Genomic DNA, 22,679 nt, shown 5'->3' on the forward strand with positions numbered 1-22,679 from the left:
ACCTTTAAGCAACAGGTAAAATCGATTATAACTGCGATTACTTGTGGAACAGCGCGAAGCACCGGCATGGCGGCATCAGAGTCAGTTAGCGTAAAATGGCTTCAGTTTACTATAATTATAAGTATTTTTGTGTTCGAAGCTTACCATTATTCTCCATCTGTAAACTAAACCTTTTTACATAACATTTACAGTTGCTGGACTTTAATGCGGTGGGATGAACAGGCAGACATCGTTGAAGACAAACATTCTTGAAGAGCTCTGAACGTATGGATACACACAGTTATCATCGTAGCCATGGATTCTAATATGACGAAAAAAAAAACACCGTCAAAAATGTTTCCATGGACAAACAGTTATTTATTTTGTGCAGTTTACTGCTAAAACTAAAAAAAGCAACACCTGGTAAATTTGTATTATGTATATACGAGTAATTATGGTGTTATCGCAGTTTTCTTGGTTTCGAGCAGTTTCTGTTACTCACAACTCACAAATAAAGTCAACCGTTTCACCCGTTTCTGTCGTAGATTTAATTGTTGTAAGCTTTAGTTAAACATTTCGATAACGCGGCAGGCTCGCATTTAATGAAGCGTTCTGGTAGTGATAGATAATTTGTCATTGTGATTTCAGAAAGTAAGTAAGCAAAGGAGCAACGTTTCAACGTGCAGTGTGGGAGGGCATAGTTCTGTTTTAAAGTGGTAAGGCATCGTTCGTGGGCCAACTGCCAAGCCGACTACCAGGTCGTCTGCAGACTGCAATTATTTGCAACATCTGTAGCAGTTTATCATGTGTATTAAAATTATTACTTATGTTATTTTAAAACTGCGATAACGTATATCAACTGTATCTGTGCAGTCTTTACTGAGCAACAGAGCCTCTTGTGACATGAAATACATAAGCATGAAAACTGCGAATAAAATTCCTGTTCATTGTGTGGCTATCTGTTTCCGGAACCTTATTTTTATGAATTTTATGACTTTCTGGCTGGTGAATGTTATCTACTGATACGAACACAATTGTTAGAAGGTATCATGGTGTCATAAAGTGGAGATTTTCAATGCCGGGTAATGCGGCTATACGATAGAATGACGACTGTGTTGGAAGACAGTGCATTCCATTACACAGTTCGGCAGTGCCCGAGATTTTAGTCTTCTCCGGCAAGCAGGAAGAATGCCTGCAAGATTAATCAATGACCAGACTAGCGAAATGCGTGATTCACAGGATTACATGTTTCAAAACAAATTCCGCACACAAGCAAATCTAAAGCGAACAAAGCGAACACTGATCAGTGATAATCATTAAGCATTGACTGGTTCGACAAATACTTACTGTGATGGTCAACGAATTTCTTGAGTTTTTCAGGTCCACACGGTAGCGCAACTACATACTGTAGCGGCTCGATCAAGTGGCACGGCATACCTAGAGTAGTTTCTGTACGGGAAATCAGCACTTGCAAAGTGAGCGCTCAGCACTGCGCAGTGCTTGCGAGCGCATGAGCATGCATACGCTGCATGTGCGCTGATTTCCCGTACACCAACCCTGTGGTGTGACTTGATCGAGCCGCTACAGTACTGCATGCAGCGTACGACTGTGTCCCCCGTTGTGGAAATTCCGCGCAGCCACCGGACTAATTTTGTTGCAGTATCATGGTAAAAAATTGCTTTTCAACAGCAGCCAACTGTACTGAAGTATGTATAAATCACAAAATAACTCGAAAACCAGAGCATATGCTGTAGCCATGCAGAAAACATTCTTTTGACAACTTTTAACTTTGATACCGCTAATACCAAACAATTTTTTTCGCCGAGTTATTCATTCTACCAAAACATGATGAAACACACTGACTGAAAATTCTTAGATTGCAATCAATGTACGTGCATGGGATAATTCAAATCGAAATTTTTTTTGCCTGTCCAGCTCCGATTATTTGTTGCTTCATAAAGTTCGCACCAATTAGGACATGTTAATGTTCAAGCTGGGCTTCGTGCTCATGCTCTGTTTGGATGCTGATCGGTGCCACCATTACTTTGTTTTCGAAGATGAGGATTTGTTGGTTCCTTGGGGAGATGGCCATACCCATCAACAGCTCTAGGTTCTGGTTGACTACCGGGTATTGATTCCATGCCGACATCGTTGGTGCCCTCTCCACCTGTGGGCACTGGGATGTAACCTCTTTTCTGCCAGAGTTTAAACCCTAGCACTATGACCGCAACCAACATCCCGACTAGACCGACTGCCGAAAGTACCAACCAAACAGAATGTGTGGTCGAGCAATCGGCCGATTGCAGAGTGCGTCCAGCGGTCGGCGGACATGATTTAAGCCCGGTGATAGTTTCTATTTGGATGATTAGTGTGTTATTCGAGCCGGCTGGTCGGATATGCAAATCCCGGTAGAATGCCGCCGAAGTATTTGGGACGCCAACAAGTTCGATATTAACCTGCCATTCTACCTAAAATGTCAAGTCACATTGAAATACTACCCTCAATACCAACGTAGACTCCATAATTGTGATTACTACCTCTGAGCCCATCTGTATATTTTTGCATTCAGTAGTTTTCTGCGGGGTTCCAGTTGTTAAGCTTGCCGAACAGGAGGACCAGTATGTTCGCTTTATGTTTGGTATGTCGGGACCGTCCATCAGTTGAATAGACTGCGTGCTTTTCTGTTAAAATAGACAGTATGCCCACAACTTATGATATTCTACATACTATTCTATATGACCCTAACTATAGACTCTGTACACCGGCACTGGCACAATAGTGTTCAAGTGTTTACAAAGCGTTGTTTTTCGGTTTGTATAGAAATAATGTGTTATCGACCGAAGCAAAGCTTAGCGATGGTCTTCCACTCTGTATGTTCAGCGCGAATGGAAAATGCGGTGTCTCTGCGTCAGCCACCGCCACGAAATGCACATATGGACAGTGGTGTTCCACTTGTCCTTTTACCAAAAAAATTCTACCACTGGAAGGCGAACACTAACTAACTGAAAGGGATCGCCTACAGTAAAACGGGGTGAACAAGGGGTGCCAGGATGCCATTCCATTCACTCTGTCTTGTAATATACAGACTACAGAGTAGCCCTGCTACTCTTCGGTCATGCAGTTCCCGCAATAAGCGAGTGCGCTTTCCTTGTTACAATGCACTAGACTGATGACCTTTTTCTAAGTATAACTCTTACCAGATACTGGCTTTTAATCATCATGGCGGCAGTACTCCAGTCATTGTCCAGTTTGATAACGCTGCATGCTGAATGTGTCAACAAATAGCAAAAGTGTAAATACTCGGAAAAGCGATCAGCAGGCACCATGAAGACAAGGTTGACTTTATGATCTTCGGTCGTTTGGGCAACTTGGCGCGCAGATATGCTATCCTGTTGGAGAAAGTTACCTATTTCTGTTTCAGTACAACAGCAACACCGCGAAAATGTTGCATTATTCAATGAAGTTGTTTGTGTTACAAAAAGTTGGTTATTTAAAATTTAATTGTGAGTATGAGTTAGAATGTTCTGGAATTCCAGTTAAGAAAATGAAAAAAATGCACGGTGGTAGTAAAAGAAATCCCAATTACAGCGCCAGTACAGATATGCAGACCTGCCCAATATCTGCAAAATGTGTAGGTACTTCCCGCGCGCTGGTGCTTTGGAAATAGCATGCTTCGTTGTTGTCCTCATCAAAAGCAGCAATCCCAAATCCCTGAAATCAACATTAGCATTAGCGTGACAATTGGATGGCAATAGTCAAACCCAGAAACATTCTATCAACATAGATAAAGGTCATACTGTGTTCTGCCTGAAGAACACAGTACCAGTGAAGGTTGAACGCCGCTATGTGCATGCTCTATCGAAGCACATGGCATATTGGCAACTAACAAGGCATTATGCTTTCTGTCAGCGTTGCCGTACTTTCGTGGTGCAACAATCGGTTTAGGTGCATTTATATATTGCATAACAAAAAAGAAGATGCGTTATCTTCATCAGTAAAATATAGCGCAAAAAAGCACTGCTCTGTTTCCACTTTTTCTCATACATTGAATTTTAGTATGCAAAATTGCAGATACACAAAGTTATGGAAATACCTAATGACTACTTGTACGTACTTTTCACCACACTCAGTCGTACTGTACTCCCAAACGGGGCAGCAAGTGTTTATGGAGCGGTTCCGCAAATTCATAATTTCGGTAAGCTTTCATTTTCCGTTAAGTTGTACCTTACACCCTATTGCATTAATTTTTTAGTTTTAGGGCTTTTAGCCAGAATTTTATCATTTTGCAAATTGATCGGAAAATTGGCGTTTCATTTCGGCGCTGCGCAAACATTCGTCCTACTGTATATTGAAGTAAATTTTACCGCATGTACGTTTTTGCCATCGGAGAAATTCACCGGTACATCCGTAGCTACAATTACAAGATGTATGGATTTTGTCCGCCATCCAATCTTGTCCTACACAAAATTCCATAAATTTTACTCTTACGTGGAAGTTATGGCACAGAAGGGGTAGTTCACGAGCTTACATCGCAGACAATTGCCTGCATGAATGCATTAACCATTTGGTCCTGAGTACAGCAGTCAGGGGGCAGTTTCCCACCTCGCAGTTGCATCTAGAGGGTGTTACAAAAATTAGTTTTTGCGTGAATCATCGCACTCTCCGCCATATCAACCTCCGGATTTGGTTTGGTTCTGCTGAGAGGAAAGTAGCGGGCATAGGAACCGGACTTTCTGGAAAATGTAAGTATAAAGCAGGTGCTGGAAATGAAGTCTGAAGCAATAATCAATTCGAGGTGTCACTGCTTTTTCCATCAGTGGTGAACTGGTAATACACCAAACAGAATACCTCGTTGCAATGAGCAAGGAGATTACTTACTCGGGAGAAGCGTCCACAAAAGTTCCTAAGCCCCATCGTAGATCGAGGTCAAGATTGCCCAATTCCTTGTCTATTTTACATTGAGCAATTTGTTATTTTTGTACCTGTCTCTTTACCGTTACCACTTCATATAGTATTTCTGTGCACACCTAGAGCTTTTATCAAAGAGGAGCTAGTGGCTTGGGCAGCTGTCATGTCAGAAGAAAATGCCATTTGTAGGTGAATGTCCACTGGATATGGCATCTTGCGAATTTTTAGCTTTAAAGTTTCAGACGTTTCTACGAGAGAATGATAGTATAAACGCTCGAGCTGGCTACTCTATGCCGTATTAAAAGTCGTAAACGCTTGTGGTGATTCGGAGGTCAATCAGCTCATACGGTGCGATTTCGAATGATGTAGTTTACGTAGTGGCAACGTACGTTCGCGTATTGTAAGAGAAATTCTCTGCGGCTGGATTTCGATCACATCACTTAACGCTTTATTCTGCAATAAAATCCGCAAAATCAAATGCGATCGTTGGTTCATTTTACGACACAAGGAATCATACCTCTATTGTGTTAGGCTGATTTTTGGGAGCTACGATTTTATCGCTTGTACATTCCTTGTGCACAGAGGAACGGACATCACAACGCGCCCCAGAGAATAACTTCTAATAATTTAGAAACAACGATTTGAATATCAAATTAAAAATAAATGCATATTTTCGCGCAGTAACGACAAACGCACATTATGCAGTAGGGACGGCGGTGACCATAGACAAACAACATTTTCTAATGACACTGGTGACCTCTGCTACGCTTCGCTCTCAAATTAGTTACGATAAATTACGCAGAAACAGAACCGAGCAAAACTCATACAAAACCCAGAAGGATTTAAAATTACCAAAACTGCACTTATGGTAAGAGCTTCAACAACGATGAAATTCGCAAAAAATGGCATTCGTCATTGTAAGTGGTAAAGAAAAAAGAAAGAATATCACAGAACCAAAAGGTTTTTGTCATTGTACCTCATCGTCGCACCAGGCACAACTAGGATTTGCTTGCAGGCATGCTTGACACGAATTCTGCTCCTTACATATGCTGGACGTCGCACCTGCAAGTATGTATTTATACGCCAGCTCATCAAAATTAATTTAGGTCGATCCAATGTGCAACAGAAGGTACAGTACATACAAAACTCGAGATACGTCGGTGATAATGCTAACTGTGAACTGAGGGATAATACGGCTATGGATACCACTGTTACATCGTTCTACAATAAAAGATGCCAGTACTACTTGAATATCCGAAGATTGTTTTACGCGACCATGAGCTAATAGAAAAATAATTACAGCAAAAAGGTGATCATGTATTTTCTTAACCTTTCTGTAAGAAGTACGGCAAGATGGCGGCAATGGCCGTCGCCAGTTGTGACGACAGACCGAAGATAGGTCGTCTACCGGAACGTAGCTTCATGTTGTAACCGAATCACGGTGTTTCATTTACTAGTGCCAGGTTTAAATAAATTAAAATCCGCTGTCCGAGTGCATGCTGAGGGAAACCCGGAAATTACGATTATTTTTTCGGCATAAGCTAATGAATTACTAAAGTTTGCGTATGAGCCCCCAAGTAGTCCTCTACCAGATTCGTCAGTTCCGATAATTTTGTTTGTCTTGTATAAAGCTTTTATCTATTACAGCATATTCAACGATCAATCTCAGTAATTTGACGGAGGATTTGTGTTGAGTCGTGGACCTATACATATTTTGGGATATTAAAAGCAACAGATAACACAACACTGTCAAATGTCTTAATTACGGATAAGGTATTATTGAACTGACAAAATATTATTCGACAAGATAAACTTATGAATGCTCGTATCTAGATTTAGTAAATTGTGCGAATTTGTATGAGCTTGCAGATTGCAGCTACAGCGGTGTTTCTTGTCTCAAAAATTGTAATGCATTAAATGGTTTGAAAGTTTGAAGTTCTCCAGCATTTCCCAAAAGTGAATCACAAATCACTCACAACACTGCGCAGATCGTAACTCGAAGTAATAATATATGAACGCTGCAGCCCAGCTGCTTTTCCTGATTAGAGATGATTATAACTCTGATTTATTTTAGATACAACTACAGCCTAATCTGAGCCTATAGGTACAGTATGTTGTAAGTAGTACAAATACGAGCTTGCAAACTATTCCACAGTAGAATTTAGCCATCATATCTTTGGACATAGCGATAGCTGGTTTATAATCTAAAATGTAAAAGCGGGCTTTGTTACAGAGGATGCATATTTGGATAACTATAGACTACTCCGCATCGTTTAAAAATCGCATCTTTTAATTGCGAATTTTTACAGGCTAATGAAAAAGGTACTGCAGCGCAAAGACGTACGTACGTACAGGTTTGCATTATACAATAGATCAATTGTCAAGAGCGCTTGGATTATAAGACACATCGCATAATGGAAAGTATTGACAGTATTTACCGGCCGGTATGAGAAATGATGACATCCCGACGACAGTGTGATCGTTGGTCAACAGGTCGTAGCACGTACTATGCAAATGTACAGCCTGTGAACCACAACTGCCGAGAATCTGTTTGGCCGTTCATCGACCATCGGCGCCGTAAGAAGATCACGGCAAACGATGTGTTATGCCCAGAGAGCAGACAGGCTTCTTTGTGACGAAGTAAACGTCTAAACGAACACGCTGTCTTCGTCGTCGCTTGATTTTTGCACCACCTATATAAGCGTAGCGGAAATGCACAGACAGTATCAACATCTTTTAAGCTTCAGCTTCCTTAAGAAAATCTAATCCTTTAAACCATGGCGTTCATCGCATCCATCGGTGCCGTTCTCAGTGTGATAGTGGTCGCGGTGGCGGCGCAGTATGCTGTGAGCAATAATCAGTATGGGATACAGTATGCCAGTGGATATAATAACGGTGGCGGTGGATTATATGGAGGCGGGGGATTCAGTTCCCTGGGATCGGGATATGGGTCCGGCGGATTAGTTAGCGGCGGATATGGCGGTTCCGGTTACAGCAGCGGCGGTTACGGTGGCAACAGTGGTGGTTATGGCGGTAACAGCGGAGGATACGGGGGTAACAGTGGTGGATACGGAGGTAGCAGCGGCGGATATGGCGGTAGCAGTGGCGGCTATGGCGGTAACAGCGGGGGTTATGGAGGTAACAACGGCTATGGTGGGTCGAGCCTAAATACCGGATACGGTGGATCCGGATACAGCAGCGGAGGATCGGGATACAGCAGCGGTGGATACGGTGGCGGTCTGAGCAGCGGTTACGGAAGCGGCATGTCGGGTGGGTACGGAGGTGGTCTGTCCAGTGGCTACGGAAGCGGATTATCTAGCGGCTATGGAGGTGGTCTCTCCAGTGGTTATGGAAGCGGCCTGTCTGGTGGATACGGAGGTGGTTTGTCGAGCGGTTATGGCAGTGGTCTGTCATCGGGTGGATATGGAGGCGGTCTCTCCTCCGGTGGATACGGTGGCGGTTACAACAGTGGCTCCAGCTATGGAGGCGGACTCTCCGGTGGTTACGGTGGATCGAGCTACAACTCCGGCGGCTACGGAGGTGGACTGTCTAGCGGATATGGTAACAGCGGAGGATACGGACAGACTAGCCTGTCTGGATCTTACTATGGCAAGAAATAATGTTTCACTCAATGTCTTTCCGATACCGGTGCCATTTTCCTGTGAGCGCGTATACTCATACAGTAATTTATTTTACTTGCACATGTTTTTTCTTCTTCATTTTGGATGTGATGGAGCCGTTTTTTAAAGAAGGTGATGAATATGATGTTGGTTTTGTCAGAAAGTCTTCATTAAATAAATCCATACGTATAAATAATTTTGAGTAAATTTTTCGGAGCACAATTATACTAAAACGACCGACCCGCGGCCGCAGGTATCGTTAAACAGGCTAACTAACACGTAAAGGAGCAAAATTAACAACAGCTTGAAAGAGTAAAATCTATTAAATTTTTGTAAAGAGCTTAGAATCAGAAGTATCGATTTTTTTATCCGGAAGGACATGGGTTGTTTTGCATAGGAGGTTGACCAAAATTCCCTTGGTTATTCGGTCGTTGACCGTTTCCGTTACCATTGGCGTAACCGTTTCCATTGCCATTCGCATAGCCATTCCCGTTTCCGTTTCCGTTAAACTGTTGTGGTTGGTTGTAACCTTGTTGATTATTCATATAATTCTGCCCGTTACCATTGCGATAACCGTTACCATTCCCGTTACCGCTTCCATTGCCGTTGAATCCGCGCCCGTAACCTTGTCCGTTGCCGTTTTGCGGACGATTCTCGAAGAATTCCGTGAAGGGTTTCCCGCTGCCCTGCAGACCGACTTGGTTGCGGTTCTGCTGCAGTTTCCACTGTTCGCAAGGGGAGAGGGGTGGGGCTTGTGGGCCTTGATTCTGATTGGGCCGGAACTGGGGCTGTTGGTGGCCATTACCATTTCCGTTGCCATTACCGTTACCGTTTTGGTGGAAGTTCTGCTGGTTGTTAGGACGGAAATTCTGTTTTTGTTGGAAGTTCTGCGGCACGGCGTTCAGTTGTTGACCCTCGAACTGCCGGAACTGTTTTTGGTTCGGATTAAAGTTTTGGCTGGGATAAGAGTTGGATAGCTGCTGGGCGTATTGGCCGTTGTTCGGGGGCGGTTGGTTAGACCGCTGGTTGTTGAAATTGTTGGGTGCCGGCTGGTTGGGTACAGTGTTCTCCACGCAGTCGGGTTTATTCTGCTGCTGACCTTGGCCATTCTACATGAAAAACCCGCTAATAAAACTAATAGTTTGTAAATTTAATAATCATTTGGTACATATGCGGCGATTTAGCAGTTAATTTGTATCCGAAAGCGTGAATGTACTTTACATACAGTACTCACGTTGAGTAGTATGGACCGTAGTTGCACTCGTACCGGGTTGGTCATTATTATTACATAAATCATTAATTACGGCAGATGTCTACTACAGTGTATCTACTCTGTACACGTAGATACGGGCTCTACGGGTACTAGCATTTGCCGTTGTTTGGAACTTATTGTGATACACCGCCATAAATTATGCTCATAAGTCACAGGTAGAACTAAAACGTATTGCTGAACCGGTTCATAAAAACCAAACAATCAGTATAAAATTTAAGCGTTAAAACTTGAGTACTAAGCAGCGCCAGTATGTACTCATACTGAAGCTGGATGTTTCGCCAAAAACGATTAGCCGATTAAAAATTCCGTTGCGGATATCAGCAGTTCAGAACAATCTCATTATATCAAAGACCATGTCTCTTAAAATTATAATCATGCCAAATTCCAAAACTAAGATGGAACTCTGCAGCTATAGAAGCAGTTTACAACAGTTAGTGCAAAAGAATTTTAGACGAATTTTATACAGCTAAGTTACGAATTTATACCTGAAAATTTCCATGCCATCCACCGGCCAGCGTAGGTGCAACTGAAATAAAATAAGGTTTAATTTTGGGAAAACTAAGATTTATACTGTCGGTTTTTACAGAAAGGAGTAAAATTCTGTCTAAAGACTATTGCTAGTAATTAATTTGATTTTATTATGGTAAAATTCATACAATCTGTGATTCCAGTTTCCTTTGCATTTGCTCAGATTTTTTATGGCTCATTAATTAAGTGCAAGCCGCATTACGAAAACGGGCATAGTTTTAAATCAACAGAGACTGCGGTATAATCCACTTACCCAGGACGGTTGTTAATAATAAAAACCGCAAAAATTCCATATTTTTGTATTTGTGAAATAGACAAATCGTCTAGTCCGGCCGGTATCCCCACTGCGCAACTAGATAACGACTGAAAACTATGTGACTGGCAAACCGGGGCTTTTAAGAAGTGTACGTTTTTCAACTTATTTTCCACGGCATTCTGTACGTGCTTTCGTAGCGAAATGCACATTTTTGCTAGAAATGCTAAATGCAAAAATATGAAATGAAATTCTACACCTCCCCCGCACTCGTATCGTTTAACTGCAGTATGAAATGTTAAAAATTATCAGCTAAGCTGGAAATATCAAGTGGCATTGTTTCCGCTGTAAACTGCCAATTTCTTATGTAATTTTTTGTGGTGCACAGGTTTTATGTCGGGCGACTGCGCATATATTGTATATATATACAGAGTAGTTTCAAACCTCAACGTACTGTTAATCGACAAAAATAATAACCAACGCAACCTCAGTTAAATTAAAAATGATTCAAACCCAAGCAATTTATTATTCCAGTTTAATAATTAGGAATTTAGTAACCTATTATATGTATTTTTCCTCAGTAATTTATTGCTCTTCATTTACCATATTATTGTGTTTAATTAATATTTCCACTTTTCACGAACATGATTAATACAGATTACTGGCCACCGATTTCAATTTTTATCAGAAACAATTTATTTCACTTGAAACGACCGTTTCAAACAAGCAACAAGGCACTTACAAGAAAATACAATAAAAGGAAAATTCAACAAAATTAATACAGATCCATTAAAAGCTAAAACAAATAAAATACAGTAAAAACAGGAAGCTAGCTGCCGATATTAATTTCACAGGTATGAACAGCAATAATCGGGACAACCGCACTGAAAACATAAAAAACCTAAAAAACCTAAAATAATCTACCGTAATTTGGCAACTATTAACTGCACTCCAGAGAGGAAGAATTTGGGACGATGATAGGCTTCTCCATAATTTTTATTCATGATCCGCAGCTCCTAGTACTGCTTCCGTTTGATCCCGACGACTTGGCTCAGTTCGTAGTCGTGTTCCTCGCTGAGAAATACCAACGCCATGCACGATCCCACAAACGCCAAAAACATATCCCACTGAGCGTCGTACCTATCAATAATGAAGAAATACTCATCAAAACTGAACACTGTGCCCACTTGTAGACAGCACAACGAATATATATTCTTTTTATACTTATTTTTTAAGTGCTTAAAATTATTACACATTCAAGTTGTGTGATTCAACGCTCATATTTTGGCCGATGGCTTCTCAAACAAAAATTTCCTGGTTTCGTATGATCGTAATTTTATTTAACATTTCGCTAATCAACAGCTTCCGTTTCAGATTTTACCCTTAATGAATTAACTGTGGAATTAAAATTAAATGTAAGTACTCCGCAATTTGGAGTATTTACAAAGAAACCGCAAATGCAACATAATCAAGAGTGACACGAATCCAACACAACATGTACACTGATTATGTATGTACTACGTAGTTCAATAAGAGTTATAAAAATTTTCTGATGCCTACAACAAACACGAATTTGTTGCACAAAGTCAAAAAAATTCACCAAAACTAAAACCTTATAAAAACCAAATTCACCAAAACTTAAAATTAATAAAAACGAGCAACTTAACGGAAACTGTCTAACTGCTACAAAAAACACTCGCATATATCCAGAAGTATTCAGGTTTTCAGCAAAATCAAATAACTTTCCGGTTAAATTACCAGAACACTATTTCGACAAGAAATCTTCGACGAAAAACACTCGGAAAAAGAAGCAAAACAAATAAAAAAGTGCGAAATAAGTAAGCAAAAAGAAGCGAAATACAAGTACTGTAAAGAATAACATTCTGCAATTAATAAAAACTAACCAGTAGATAACGCAAACCTGATATAAAAAACTTATAAAGACAGGCGTGCATCAAACGTTTAAAATATGCACCGGAACAAGCACTAAATAAATTAAGGAGCATAAATTTTCAGAACGAAAACCAAAATAAATGGGTAAAAATAAGTACATAAACGAAATAAACAACGAAAAGGTAAGTTAACAACTAATACTAACTAAACACACATGCGGATCAAATATTCCGTAATAAGATCCAAAATAAATGAAAAATTACTCAAAATAATATAAACATTTCAGAAAGAAGAAAAAATTAAAGAAGTTATCAACCAAAACAAAGAAATAAACGCAAAAACAATGCGATACTTATTATCGCAGTCCAATTCAGAATCAGGTACTTAGTACGTACATGTCTCCCTGGGCGCCCATGAAATCCCCGGAGTTATCCAGCTTGAACGCCACCGCCCACCATTCCAGTACTTCATAATACGCACTGAAAGCCAGGCAGACGCAGACGACGATAAACGACAGCCAGAAGCCGTGTCGCACCACTCCCTTGCGCAGTAGCACCTCCCGCGCCAAAATGGCCGGGACAAATCCCTGGAAGAAATGCCCGATCCGATCGTAGTGATTGCGCTTCAGGAAGAACGTGCGCTGCAGCCACAGCCCAAAGGGAACACGGGAGTAGGTGTAGTGGGCTCCCACCAGCAGCATACTGGACCCCAGGAACAGCAGACGATACAGTAATGGAGTGAAGCGGAATTTCTTGAAGTAGAAAGCGATGAAGGGGATCCCCAGGAGGACGGGGGCGGCCTCTAGCACCCAGATCTTGGCGTCATGGCACCCGATGAAGGAGACCACGCAGCCCAGCAAAGTGAGGAAGAAGAGGATGCGCGGTTCGTAGGATTTGAGAAACTGCATGGGCATCGTGGAAGAATTAATATTATAATTCAGTGATTGCACTGTATTGCCAGGAGGAGATGGAAGATCAGAAAGGACTTGAATGGAGATTACGGATTACAAGTTCGACGTTTCCAGAATTTCGGAAAATCGTTTTAATATGAAATACACGAAAATATTACGAGCAATGCAGAGATCAAAGTCCAATGTGTCATGAAAAGCAGTGGAAAATGGGAATTTCCGATGTCAACTTTACGCAGTCGTCAGTGCCTGCTCAGACTCTGTTGTAGCGATATTCACGAGTCAATAGTACTGTATAGACACGCTGTGGCATAGATCTCATGGATTTCATGAAAAGTGACAAAGGAATAAATTCACGATTCACGAGAATTAAAAACGAAAATATAACTAGTAGATACTTAAATGCTTTAAGTTTTAAAAATGATCAATACTAATTTGTTCATGCTCTTAATTTCTTAAATTCTAATTCGGATATTGCTGCTAGTAGGCTGTAAACAACTCGTCACTCGAGTGTAAAACAGAGAGTATACCGGTTGCGCGCTTTTATACATCGCTATGTACAAACTACAAACTAACAAACTACAAAGTACACACTCAAACGTGTACAGTAGACAGAACTTCAACTTTCATTTCCATGAAACTCATTGCGCGCCATAAAAATTCCAAGACAAGGCTTCTAGACTTCTACAGTCGGCCGTCGTTCATTGTTTTTTCGATCGAGTGGGCGTGGGACGGTTTGGTAGTCCAGATCGGGAATCTTGCAGCGCTGGATTAGCCAATGGCATAGTAGCCGGTGAAAACACGGCGCTGCCGTGATCCCCTTGTGTGCCAGCATGGCTCATCCTGTAAGCAAAACTTTTAGCGCATTCTTGTTATCAAATCAGAGATCATCTCCAGGCGCTGATTTTTACGAAGCGATAACGAACGCACGTCGATAGGTCTGAAAATTCAGGAAAAAACTTTCTCGAAAAATAACATCGCTGAATTCGGCAGCATCTGAAATTTACACACTGTACTTCGAAACTGACTCGTGAGGTGGACTAAACAAGTTTTCCAATACTTACAAGTACCGCTCATTTAACATTTACCTAATTAGCTTTAATAATGCACTATTATTGCGATATTCACTGGTACAGTCCCTATTATCTGCAAGACTGTAAGTTTAAATAAGTTTTCTAATAAGGTACTGTTTTACTAGAACGATTATTAAATTTTGATAAATAACAGTACGACTAACGTAGTAACCTGGAAAACGGGCCCGATGGTATTAGCCAACAGACGCTTTAAAAATCTTGGAAATGTTCGATCTGTATATCGGCAGACGCCATTCTCTAAAAACAAGGAAAATGAAAATGTTACTTTATCATAGAATTTTTAACTGGCTAGTAATTTCGAAAAAACTGCAGTACGAGTACATTAAGTAGTACATAATTGTTCAAAGATTGTGGTGCCTGCCGTTAAAACTAAATTAAAGGCGCCTTGGAGATGCAGTATAAGTTGTACTCGTATGTTCGTAGTGCATTTGAAACAGACTACTCTGTATACAGAGGATATGCATAATTTTTTAATATTCATATTCATTCCTATGCACCACGGTATTTTCGCAAAAAGTTGAACACATCAAACAGTACTACAGTATATTCGAATACTTAAGTCTACAACAGCCTAAATATGTACCCGTGGGCCAGCGATCCCGCAACAGCGGCACTGCTGGCGGCTGCGCCGGCTCCACCACCGCCTCCGAAATTACGGACGTAACGTTGGGAGTTGTTATGGGTTTCTGTGGCTGGGAAATGTGGGGATTCCGAAGTTAAAACGCTTGTTGTACACATGAGAATCAACGCCAGGAGGAAGGGAGTCGAACAATGCATTCTGATAATTATTTGTCTAGATAATCTACAAGCAAATATCGACACACAGTTTCCAGAAAGGTGGTGCAGCTCTCGGCAGTCAAAGGAAGAAACTCTGTTCCTCTAAATGAAATTACAAAATAAATGCACGGAACTGTTAACATCAAATTGACATGCGGTCGGATATCTACCCAGACGAACTTTCATTACTAATGTAAGTTATTATGTAACTAATGGCAGTACTCAACAGCAGGGTAGTAGCGTATACTTCGAAATATTTATATAAGAAGCATGTACTGATCAACGGACACAAGACGTGATAATTAAATGCACAAATCGGTTACAGTGCCGTACTTGTACTGCAGATGAGATGGCTCAATGATGATTATTATATAATGCTGTGACCTTTGAACCGGCACTGCTACAGAACTCGGTATAACTGCAGTCTGCAGACTGTTGTACATATATTCTATGTTAAACATAAAATTAAATACTCTTAAGTACGTAGCTATCGTTACCGATGGCCAACATTATAATTATCGTAAATAAATGTTTCCATATAGCAAACATTTGTGTGTGGATCAACACTGCTACAGTACATCTAGTTCCAGAAGAAAAATTATTCCCGGTGCAGTGCTGTAATCGAAGCAAGTACAGTATTAGCTGGAAAAAATACTGTAGGTATTTGGCCAACAGCATAATACAGTAATATTAGTTAGCTTTTTGTTAATCAATTTCTACATTGTCAAGCTTTAGGTCAGCAGCTATTACGGAGCACGTACATAACCGATGCCCATATATACACCGCATAATATTACCATGTGGACTAGCGTCCAGACAAAAGTATTATCCTGGTTTTATTATACCTAGATAGTACAGGAATGATAGGTAAGTCGTACAATTAATTACAGCCTTTTCACAAACACACCGTGGAACACAGCACATTGCCGTTTTTAATTAGCACAAATTCAAAGGAAAAAAGAAGTGCTATAAAGTCTGCCAAACAAATTTTTCGCTCGTTGCCTTGTTAGTAAATTAAAAGCTAATGTTAATTAACTGTCATTATGCGCGCGGTTTCTAATACAGGCGGAAATTTGAGAAAGTGCGTCGCTGTATAATTAGGTGTCCGACCACGTCCAACGGGAGCGCTGACGTGCTTGATCAACTTGGACTTCCGTATTGGCAGATATAACCTGCTTCGGTTGATCGGTTGAGTTACTTGCTTGAACAACACTAAAACAATAGCGAGATGCGTGTAGGTTTTCGTACAGCGAGATGCGGCCTTTGCCGAAAAACGAAGTTTGTAGTGCAAATAAATCGGACGCTGTGCATGCGCAAACACAGGTATATACCCCATTAAATGCTACGAAATTAATGCTGCTTAATTAGCACAAAAAACGGCAAACTTTTACATGCTCAAGAGAATCGTTGGATAAAATCATTGCATATTCCGCGTATATGTATTCCAGTGTATAAATGTGTTCCACCTTTCAAAGCTTTCGAAATTTATTACAAAGGTCAATTACAGTAGCAGCTTGAGAATGCCGATATTTTGGTGCTCTTAATTCCCATACCGAGGATGTATTGTTACCTGTGACCCGCTGACACGGTGAAACGCTCGGCTGGGACCGAGAAGTTGGCATCTGCTCCTGATGACAAATCTGAATTGGCCGGCATTGCCGTAACGTGCCATAATACAGTCAGGCCACTTATAAAAAGAACTGTCGCTTTTCCGAACTGCATTTTCAAAAACAATTAATGACACTGTCCAGTTCTAAAGATTGCACACAGTTGCTAATTAGCCTGACCTATAATTGAACAGCTAGAAAATGTTTAAGCCGAATGCCTTTACTGCTTAATAAACTCGCGGTAAGCTTGAGTGATATAATGTACACTAATGTATGATTAAGTACTTATATATTGTGGCATATTAACACATTTGGGATTTTCCACCGGAAGTCGATCCTTGTCAGCTTACTACTTACGGTACAAACCACAAGCGTGATCTGCGTTTCAGTAGCGATTAGGGGCCTTATGGCTGGCGAAATTAAGGTAGGCGCTGACCATAATGATGTGAAGTGTGTGAATTTTACCCATTATCGCTGCACTTGCAAACAATCACCAAATTTAATTTTATTCTTTTTGAAATTTATAATACGTACAGTACGAGTATATGCGTTAGCAACAAATCAGCCCATATCCGTGCATGCATGAGAGACTTGAAAGAGATATAACGTATTCTTCATGTAATTTCTATTCCTAAACTACTCAAAATTTACTTCCGGTCATGCATTGGGGCGCCCGGCTGCCGCTTTGTAATCGAAACACGGACGCATATTTTGAACTAACTGACCGTGCGCACGATATGCCGGGATGCGTCTCACTCACCTGAGCTTCTCGGAAAATTACAACTCTCTATGGCACGTGTGTTGCTCCGCAGAAGGAAAAAATACCGCTACAGACGATTTTCTTCCTAATATTCCTATAAGTCGTGCAATTGCATTTTACTTACTAGAAAGAAACACCACGATAGTAGTCAAGTTAATGGCAACAGCGGATGATTGCTGTTTTTGTATTTATTTTGTTTTTGTATTTTTATGCGATGGTTAGTACAGCCTTGCTGGGGTCGCTTTGCTTATTTCCGAATGTGGGCCGGCAGTTTGAAAACGTTGGTGATGCAGGGTGTTTAAATAGCAAAATGTTTGAAACTGACCTATGTTTTCAAATACCATAATACTGTATCCATTAGTGTCCCGGTCTTATTGCAAGGCCTGCCGGAGGTGACCGTATTATGGGAGGCTGTATTGTAAGGGAAGGGGAGGAGGGGATACGAGGGTGTGGAATTTCATCGTTGATTGCTTAGATCCTTAAAAATCACAGGGCTATCAGACAGGACACTACCGAGTCTATGAACACCTTGACAAACGTGAAACGGCGCACTTATTTGGAACGAATTCACACAGTGTGACATAATACACGCACCGGGTGTACAGAGTACTACTACCAACCTGACCGCAATCAGCAGAGAAGGAACTCTGGAGATTGGTGTTGCCTTGTTGCCAACTTCCGTAGACAACAGTGTACTACACGATCTTACCACACCACACTACACCACACTACACTACACCACAGGAATACCGACACAGTAACTTCCACCTAGGTACACACTACTGCTTTCCCTAAGCGAAGGTCACTGACAGCACAAACACCAAAACAGGATCGCAATGTTAATGTTACTAGCGTTACTCACTTTATTCTTACTGATGTTCGCTCAACACAAGTCAAACACACACTGGCCGATGCTAGCCGACGACGAAGCGCAACTTTCGATCGAAGGCTACCGATAAGAACACGAATGCAATACGTCATCGCTAGTACAACAGGAAACACACGTACATGCGCACCGTAAACTTGTAAAAGTTAGAACATAATACCAACTATGTCAAGTGATACAAATATTTCCTGTGTAAAGATTCCCAGGGCACAATTTCAAAGTTGAAACGTGGATCTGTAGCTTCCGAAGGAGAAGAGTGATGTATTGCGGGGCGGGGGTCACACTTTGCTAAAATTTAATACCGTATAGGAACCGTAAAATTACAAATTAAAAAATAATAATTTTATAATTTATCATGATCGCAGTATGCAGTATGCAAACAAGATAAAAAAGTGAAGAATCGTGTAACATGGCGGTTTAAGCAGTTTCCAGCTGTCGGCTTCAGATGTGAAAAACTCCTTCGGAACGCTTCCTACGGAAGCCTTACGCAGGCGCGTGGATTGATTAAGAATAAATGCGAAAAAAACCAAAATACTAGCAGCCGTGCAAGAGAATTTCGGTGTGCGTAATGAAAATTTGAATTTCATTAATGCTAGTCAAATCGGAACAATGCGTTATCTGCGACTCTGCGTACGAGTTGTCCAGTTCTAACGTGGAATTTCTAGAATTTGGGAATGTCTGAACTATTCTGATGTACAGCAATACGTTTTCTTGACCTGCATTCCTTTTCATATTCTAGTGCTCAGCCTGGACACTGCATTCTTGTCCTGGGAAACGAGCAATTAAGTGTTCTTGTTCAGTGATTTTTTTCTGAGCGCCGATACATAGAATGGAGAATGAGGAGAGTCATCCACTGATACTATCATAATTATTACAAAACGAATGCAAGCCTGCTGCCCTACGATTGTGTGATTGCTGTTGGAATACCGACAGTCTATATAGTTCAGCTTTGCGATACATGTACAGCATCTCTTCGAATGGGAATCCGACAGAGAATCGGCAACAGAACAGGCAGGATTGAGGCTAACCTTTAGTGTCCTTTACTTTTCATCTTTTCCCCGTTAGAGGATAGACAGACGCAAAAGCTCAGAACAGACAGAATCATCCTGACCTTTCAGTAACCTTTCAGTTACACGTTGGATCCTGTACTATAATATAATATATAGACAGACTACGTCTGCCATATGTTATATTAGGCTTGCCCGTTTCAACCGTGCAGCGCCTGCGTAAAATATCGAAGTATGTACTAGGTTAGTGTTAAGATTTAAGTTTTAACCATACTTTATGGAATGCGCTACGTCGTCCGTTCTAAGTTTGTAACTCTGATTTCGTTGAGTCTTCCGCAATCAAGTCTTCACTCCGCCGATGAACAAAGCGAGTGTGCGTCTCGGTGACCCAGCGGTGGTGCGTTTCCATATATGTACAATGTACGACAAAAAGAGGTTGCACCGATCAGTCGGTCCGCGGTTCAAAATAACCTCGCAACGACACGCCACCACTAAAACTTGGACGCTTACTCACTACTTTCAGATGCTCGCGCTACGTGAATATCAAAGTGCAGCTATACTAGTTGCATATCAAAAGGTGTAGAAAAAAATTTAAAACTTTTTGATACTAAACCTGTGGCTGTTTGTGGTGAACAGCACAAATTCTAGCCATTTTGCTTTCCCATAGACTTAAGCATTGACTGCAAGCCAAACGGTTATGCGCACAGATCCTATGCTGTGCCTACGAGAAAACAAAATGGCTAGAATTTGTGCTGTTCGCCATAAACAGCCACAGGTTTAGTATCAAAAAGTTTTAAATTTTTTTCTACACCTTTTGATATGCAACTAGTATAGCTGCACTTTGATATTCACGGAGGGCGAGCGTCTGAAAGTAGTGAGTAAGCGTCCAAGTTTTAGTGGTGGCGTGTCGTTGCGAGGTTATTTTGAACCGCGGACCGACTGATCAGTTCAACCTCTTTTTGTCGTACATTGTACGTACTGCCAGAGTTACTGTCCGATCGGTTCTTCTGCCGCAAGGGACGCGTATGCTCTTTAGCACAAGGGCTTCCCCAACCGCCTTTCACAGTGGGAGGGGTTTCGTGGATATTTTCAATTTGCTTCTAACGACTTTTGTTCGTGCATCTCTGAACTAGACAATGACAACTGCCCGAGATTTCAATTCCGCAACAATTCTGCAGATAGTTTCTGTTACTCAGCTTCATATGTCACGATAAATAATTATTATTAAAATGTTAAAGCGAATTTCTTTGTAATGGCAGTGCTATAATTCATAAGCGTACTGAATACTTTCCTAGTAATAATCCTTATCTTTAACAACTTGCAATATGAATCCTTTTCTCATGCTCGCCTTACTCTGCCAGTGGACTAAGGTTAGGATATTTTGTCATTAATTATTTGACAAATGTGGAGAAGCTAAGAATTTCGTTCTTAATTTTGTCAAAACCAAAGAATGTTAAATACCGTTCTCTGGTTTTTAGTGGTAATTATTAACAAACAGAGAGAAGTTTGCCTTTCTTTAAAGAAAGGGAAATACATATCTCTCTTTTTTTTAACAGCGGAACTGATATGTCTGCCCTGGATTTGTATAATCCACTTAAATTACTAGTACATATAAGCAGCAGCCGTAGTAACATTGGTATGCACTAATGCGTGCTACAGTAGCAAGGTAACAGTGGATGTCTTCCGGTGAAAGACCGTTACATCATTATTATTGCAATATTATACTGTATCAGTACTACTGTATTATTCACGACCGTCGGTAATGATCAAGATTGTATCGCATAGCAATGCTTATGTGGGCCAGCCGAAAAACACTCTATTTAAGTATCTGTGCATGTGCATTTAGGTCAAAGCTATGCGCAGGAGTTTTTTATTTATAGGAAAGTTTTGTACGTTAGAATTTTTGTATTTAAAAACGTTGTACGAACTCGGACTGCGCGTAAGTATCTGCTGCTTGAATTACAATACAGTACTTGTACTAAGTAAGACATACAAAAAAAGTTTTACTCTAACGCCTCATATTAAAGTCCTTCACACTATGCAGGGACTGTGTAAGGTACTGCACAGTGTATATTCATTCACATATACCTAATTCCGTGAATAGGTGAAAAGTCAGTACTTTACAGTTAAAGTACTGCACAGTGTGCATTCATCCACATATACCTAATTCCGCGAATAGGTGAAAGTCACTGAAAAGTCAGTACTTTACAGTTAAAGTACTGCACAGTGTGCATTCATCCACATATACCTAATTCCGTGAATAGGTGAAAAGTCAGTACTTTACAGTTAAAGTACTGCACAGTGTGCATTCATTCACATATACCTAATTCCGTGAATAGGTGAAAAATGAGGATACTTTACAGTTAAAGTACTGCACAGTGTGCATTCATCCACATATACCTAATTCCGCGAATAGGTGAAAAGTCAGTGCTTTAAGGAAAGTATTGCCAGTACTTTATACTTCCCATATGACGTGAATCGTTGAAAGGTCAGTACTTTATAAAAAGTACTGTCAGTAATGTACTCTTCCCACACGCCCTGAATCCGTGAATCGGTGAAAGGTCAGTATTTTATGGAAAGTACCGCCAGTACTTTATTCTAGTGAAAACACATAGTCTGCAAGTACATTGGGTAAAGTACTGCACAGTTGTCCAGCCATTTTTATATCCCGCACGACTATCTATTGCCTATTGGTATTGTTGTTTTTGGCAAAAATACTCATTATACTTATTTCTGTACTGACCGTATACTTATTTTTGTACTGACTGTATATGATACGGTCACCGAAAAGCATTTGCATGATTGGTGGTCAAAAAAGTTTTGGTTGGTGCCGAAACGTGCTTAAACGGGATGTCGCGGGCTTTTTGTGTGAACAAAAGCTAAAGTTATTGTTCAACGCTTTGGTAGTGAACGATAAATACATCCGACTTTTATAAATAATGAGATAAATACAATAAATGAGATAGATACATCTGAGATAAATAAATACATCCGCTTCAGTCAAAAAAATTATCCCACGCGCCAAGTGTGGACAGTTGCATAAACTAAATTCAAAATAATTCTGAAAGTCGTTTTCGCTTCCGTTTTGTATTTTTCTGGTGTAAAGGTTTTTTACGATTTCAGAAAGGTTAAAACTGAAATCTTTTGGTGTGGCAGTAAGGAGCCGATCGGCGTTTGAGGGGAATGG

General features: G+C 40.7%; 4 protein-coding genes across 8 annotated transcripts; 1 reads left to right on the forward strand and 3 right to left on the reverse strand.

Annotated features, from left to right (window-relative positions):
- Positions 1-962: 962 nt before the first annotated feature.
- LOC129596385 (integrin beta-PS-like) lies at positions 963-6,527 on the reverse strand. 3 transcript variants are annotated; one of them, XM_055493652.1, is made up of 14 exons: positions 6,218-6,527; positions 5,864-5,949; positions 5,405-5,506; positions 5,277-5,340; positions 5,007-5,135; positions 4,858-4,927; positions 4,655-4,712; positions 4,508-4,594; positions 4,353-4,436; positions 3,589-3,690; positions 3,177-3,368; positions 2,517-2,660; positions 1,327-2,447; positions 964-1,171 (listed from the first exon to the last, which is right to left on the reverse strand). In XM_055493652.1, the coding sequence occupies exons 1-13, from the start codon at positions 6,309-6,311 to the stop codon at positions 1,986-1,988; spliced, it is 1,674 nt and encodes a 557-aa protein (XP_055349627.1). In that variant the 5' UTR covers positions 6,312-6,527; the 3' UTR covers positions 964-1,171; positions 1,327-1,985. The 3 variants fall into 3 exon arrangements, with proteins under 3 accessions (XP_055349628.1, XP_055349627.1, XP_055349626.1); XM_055493651.1 differs by having other exon boundaries at positions 965-1,171; positions 4,344-4,436; positions 6,218-6,526; XM_055493653.1 differs by lacking the exon at positions 5,405-5,506 and having other exon boundaries at positions 963-1,171; positions 4,344-4,436.
- Positions 6,528-6,872: 345 nt separating this feature from the next.
- Positions 6,873-8,715, forward strand: LOC129596371 (keratin, type I cytoskeletal 9-like). The gene is made up of 2 exons (XM_055493626.1): positions 6,873-6,991; positions 7,197-8,715. The coding sequence occupies exon 2, from the start codon at positions 7,665-7,667 to the stop codon at positions 8,505-8,507; it is 843 nt and encodes a 280-aa protein (XP_055349601.1). The 5' UTR covers positions 6,873-6,991; positions 7,197-7,664; the 3' UTR covers positions 8,508-8,715.
- Positions 8,655-10,699, reverse strand: LOC129596372 (insoluble matrix shell protein 4-like). Its single transcript, XM_055493628.1, has 3 exons — positions 10,562-10,699; positions 10,266-10,306; positions 8,655-9,616 (listed from the first exon to the last, which is right to left on the reverse strand). Exons 1-3 carry the CDS (start codon positions 10,599-10,601, stop codon positions 8,873-8,875), a joined length of 825 nt encoding a protein of 274 aa, XP_055349603.1. The 5' UTR covers positions 10,602-10,699; the 3' UTR covers positions 8,655-8,872.
- Positions 10,700-11,241: 542 nt separating this feature from the next.
- Positions 11,242-17,106, reverse strand: LOC129596350 (inner membrane protein YjdF-like). 3 transcript variants are annotated; one of them, XM_055493589.1, is made up of 4 exons: positions 15,039-15,518; positions 14,607-14,692; positions 12,850-14,204; positions 11,242-11,701 (listed from the first exon to the last, which is right to left on the reverse strand). In XM_055493589.1, exons 3-4 carry the CDS (start codon positions 13,365-13,367, stop codon positions 11,578-11,580), a joined length of 642 nt encoding a protein of 213 aa, XP_055349564.1. In that variant the 5' UTR covers positions 13,368-14,204; positions 14,607-14,692; positions 15,039-15,518; the 3' UTR covers positions 11,242-11,577. The 3 variants fall into 3 exon arrangements, with proteins under 3 accessions (XP_055349564.1, XP_055349565.1, XP_055349562.1); XM_055493590.1 differs by lacking the exons at positions 14,607-14,692; positions 15,039-15,518 and adding an exon at positions 16,803-17,106; XM_055493587.1 differs by lacking the exon at positions 14,607-14,692.
- Positions 17,107-22,679: the final 5,573 nt, after the last annotated feature.

Source organism: Paramacrobiotus metropolitanus, unplaced genomic scaffold, assembly GCF_019649055.1.
Source record: "Paramacrobiotus metropolitanus isolate TYO unplaced genomic scaffold, Prichtersi_v1.0 Parri_scaffold0000089, whole genome shotgun sequence".
Taxonomy (NCBI): domain Eukaryota; kingdom Metazoa; phylum Tardigrada; class Eutardigrada; order Parachela; family Macrobiotidae; genus Paramacrobiotus; species Paramacrobiotus metropolitanus.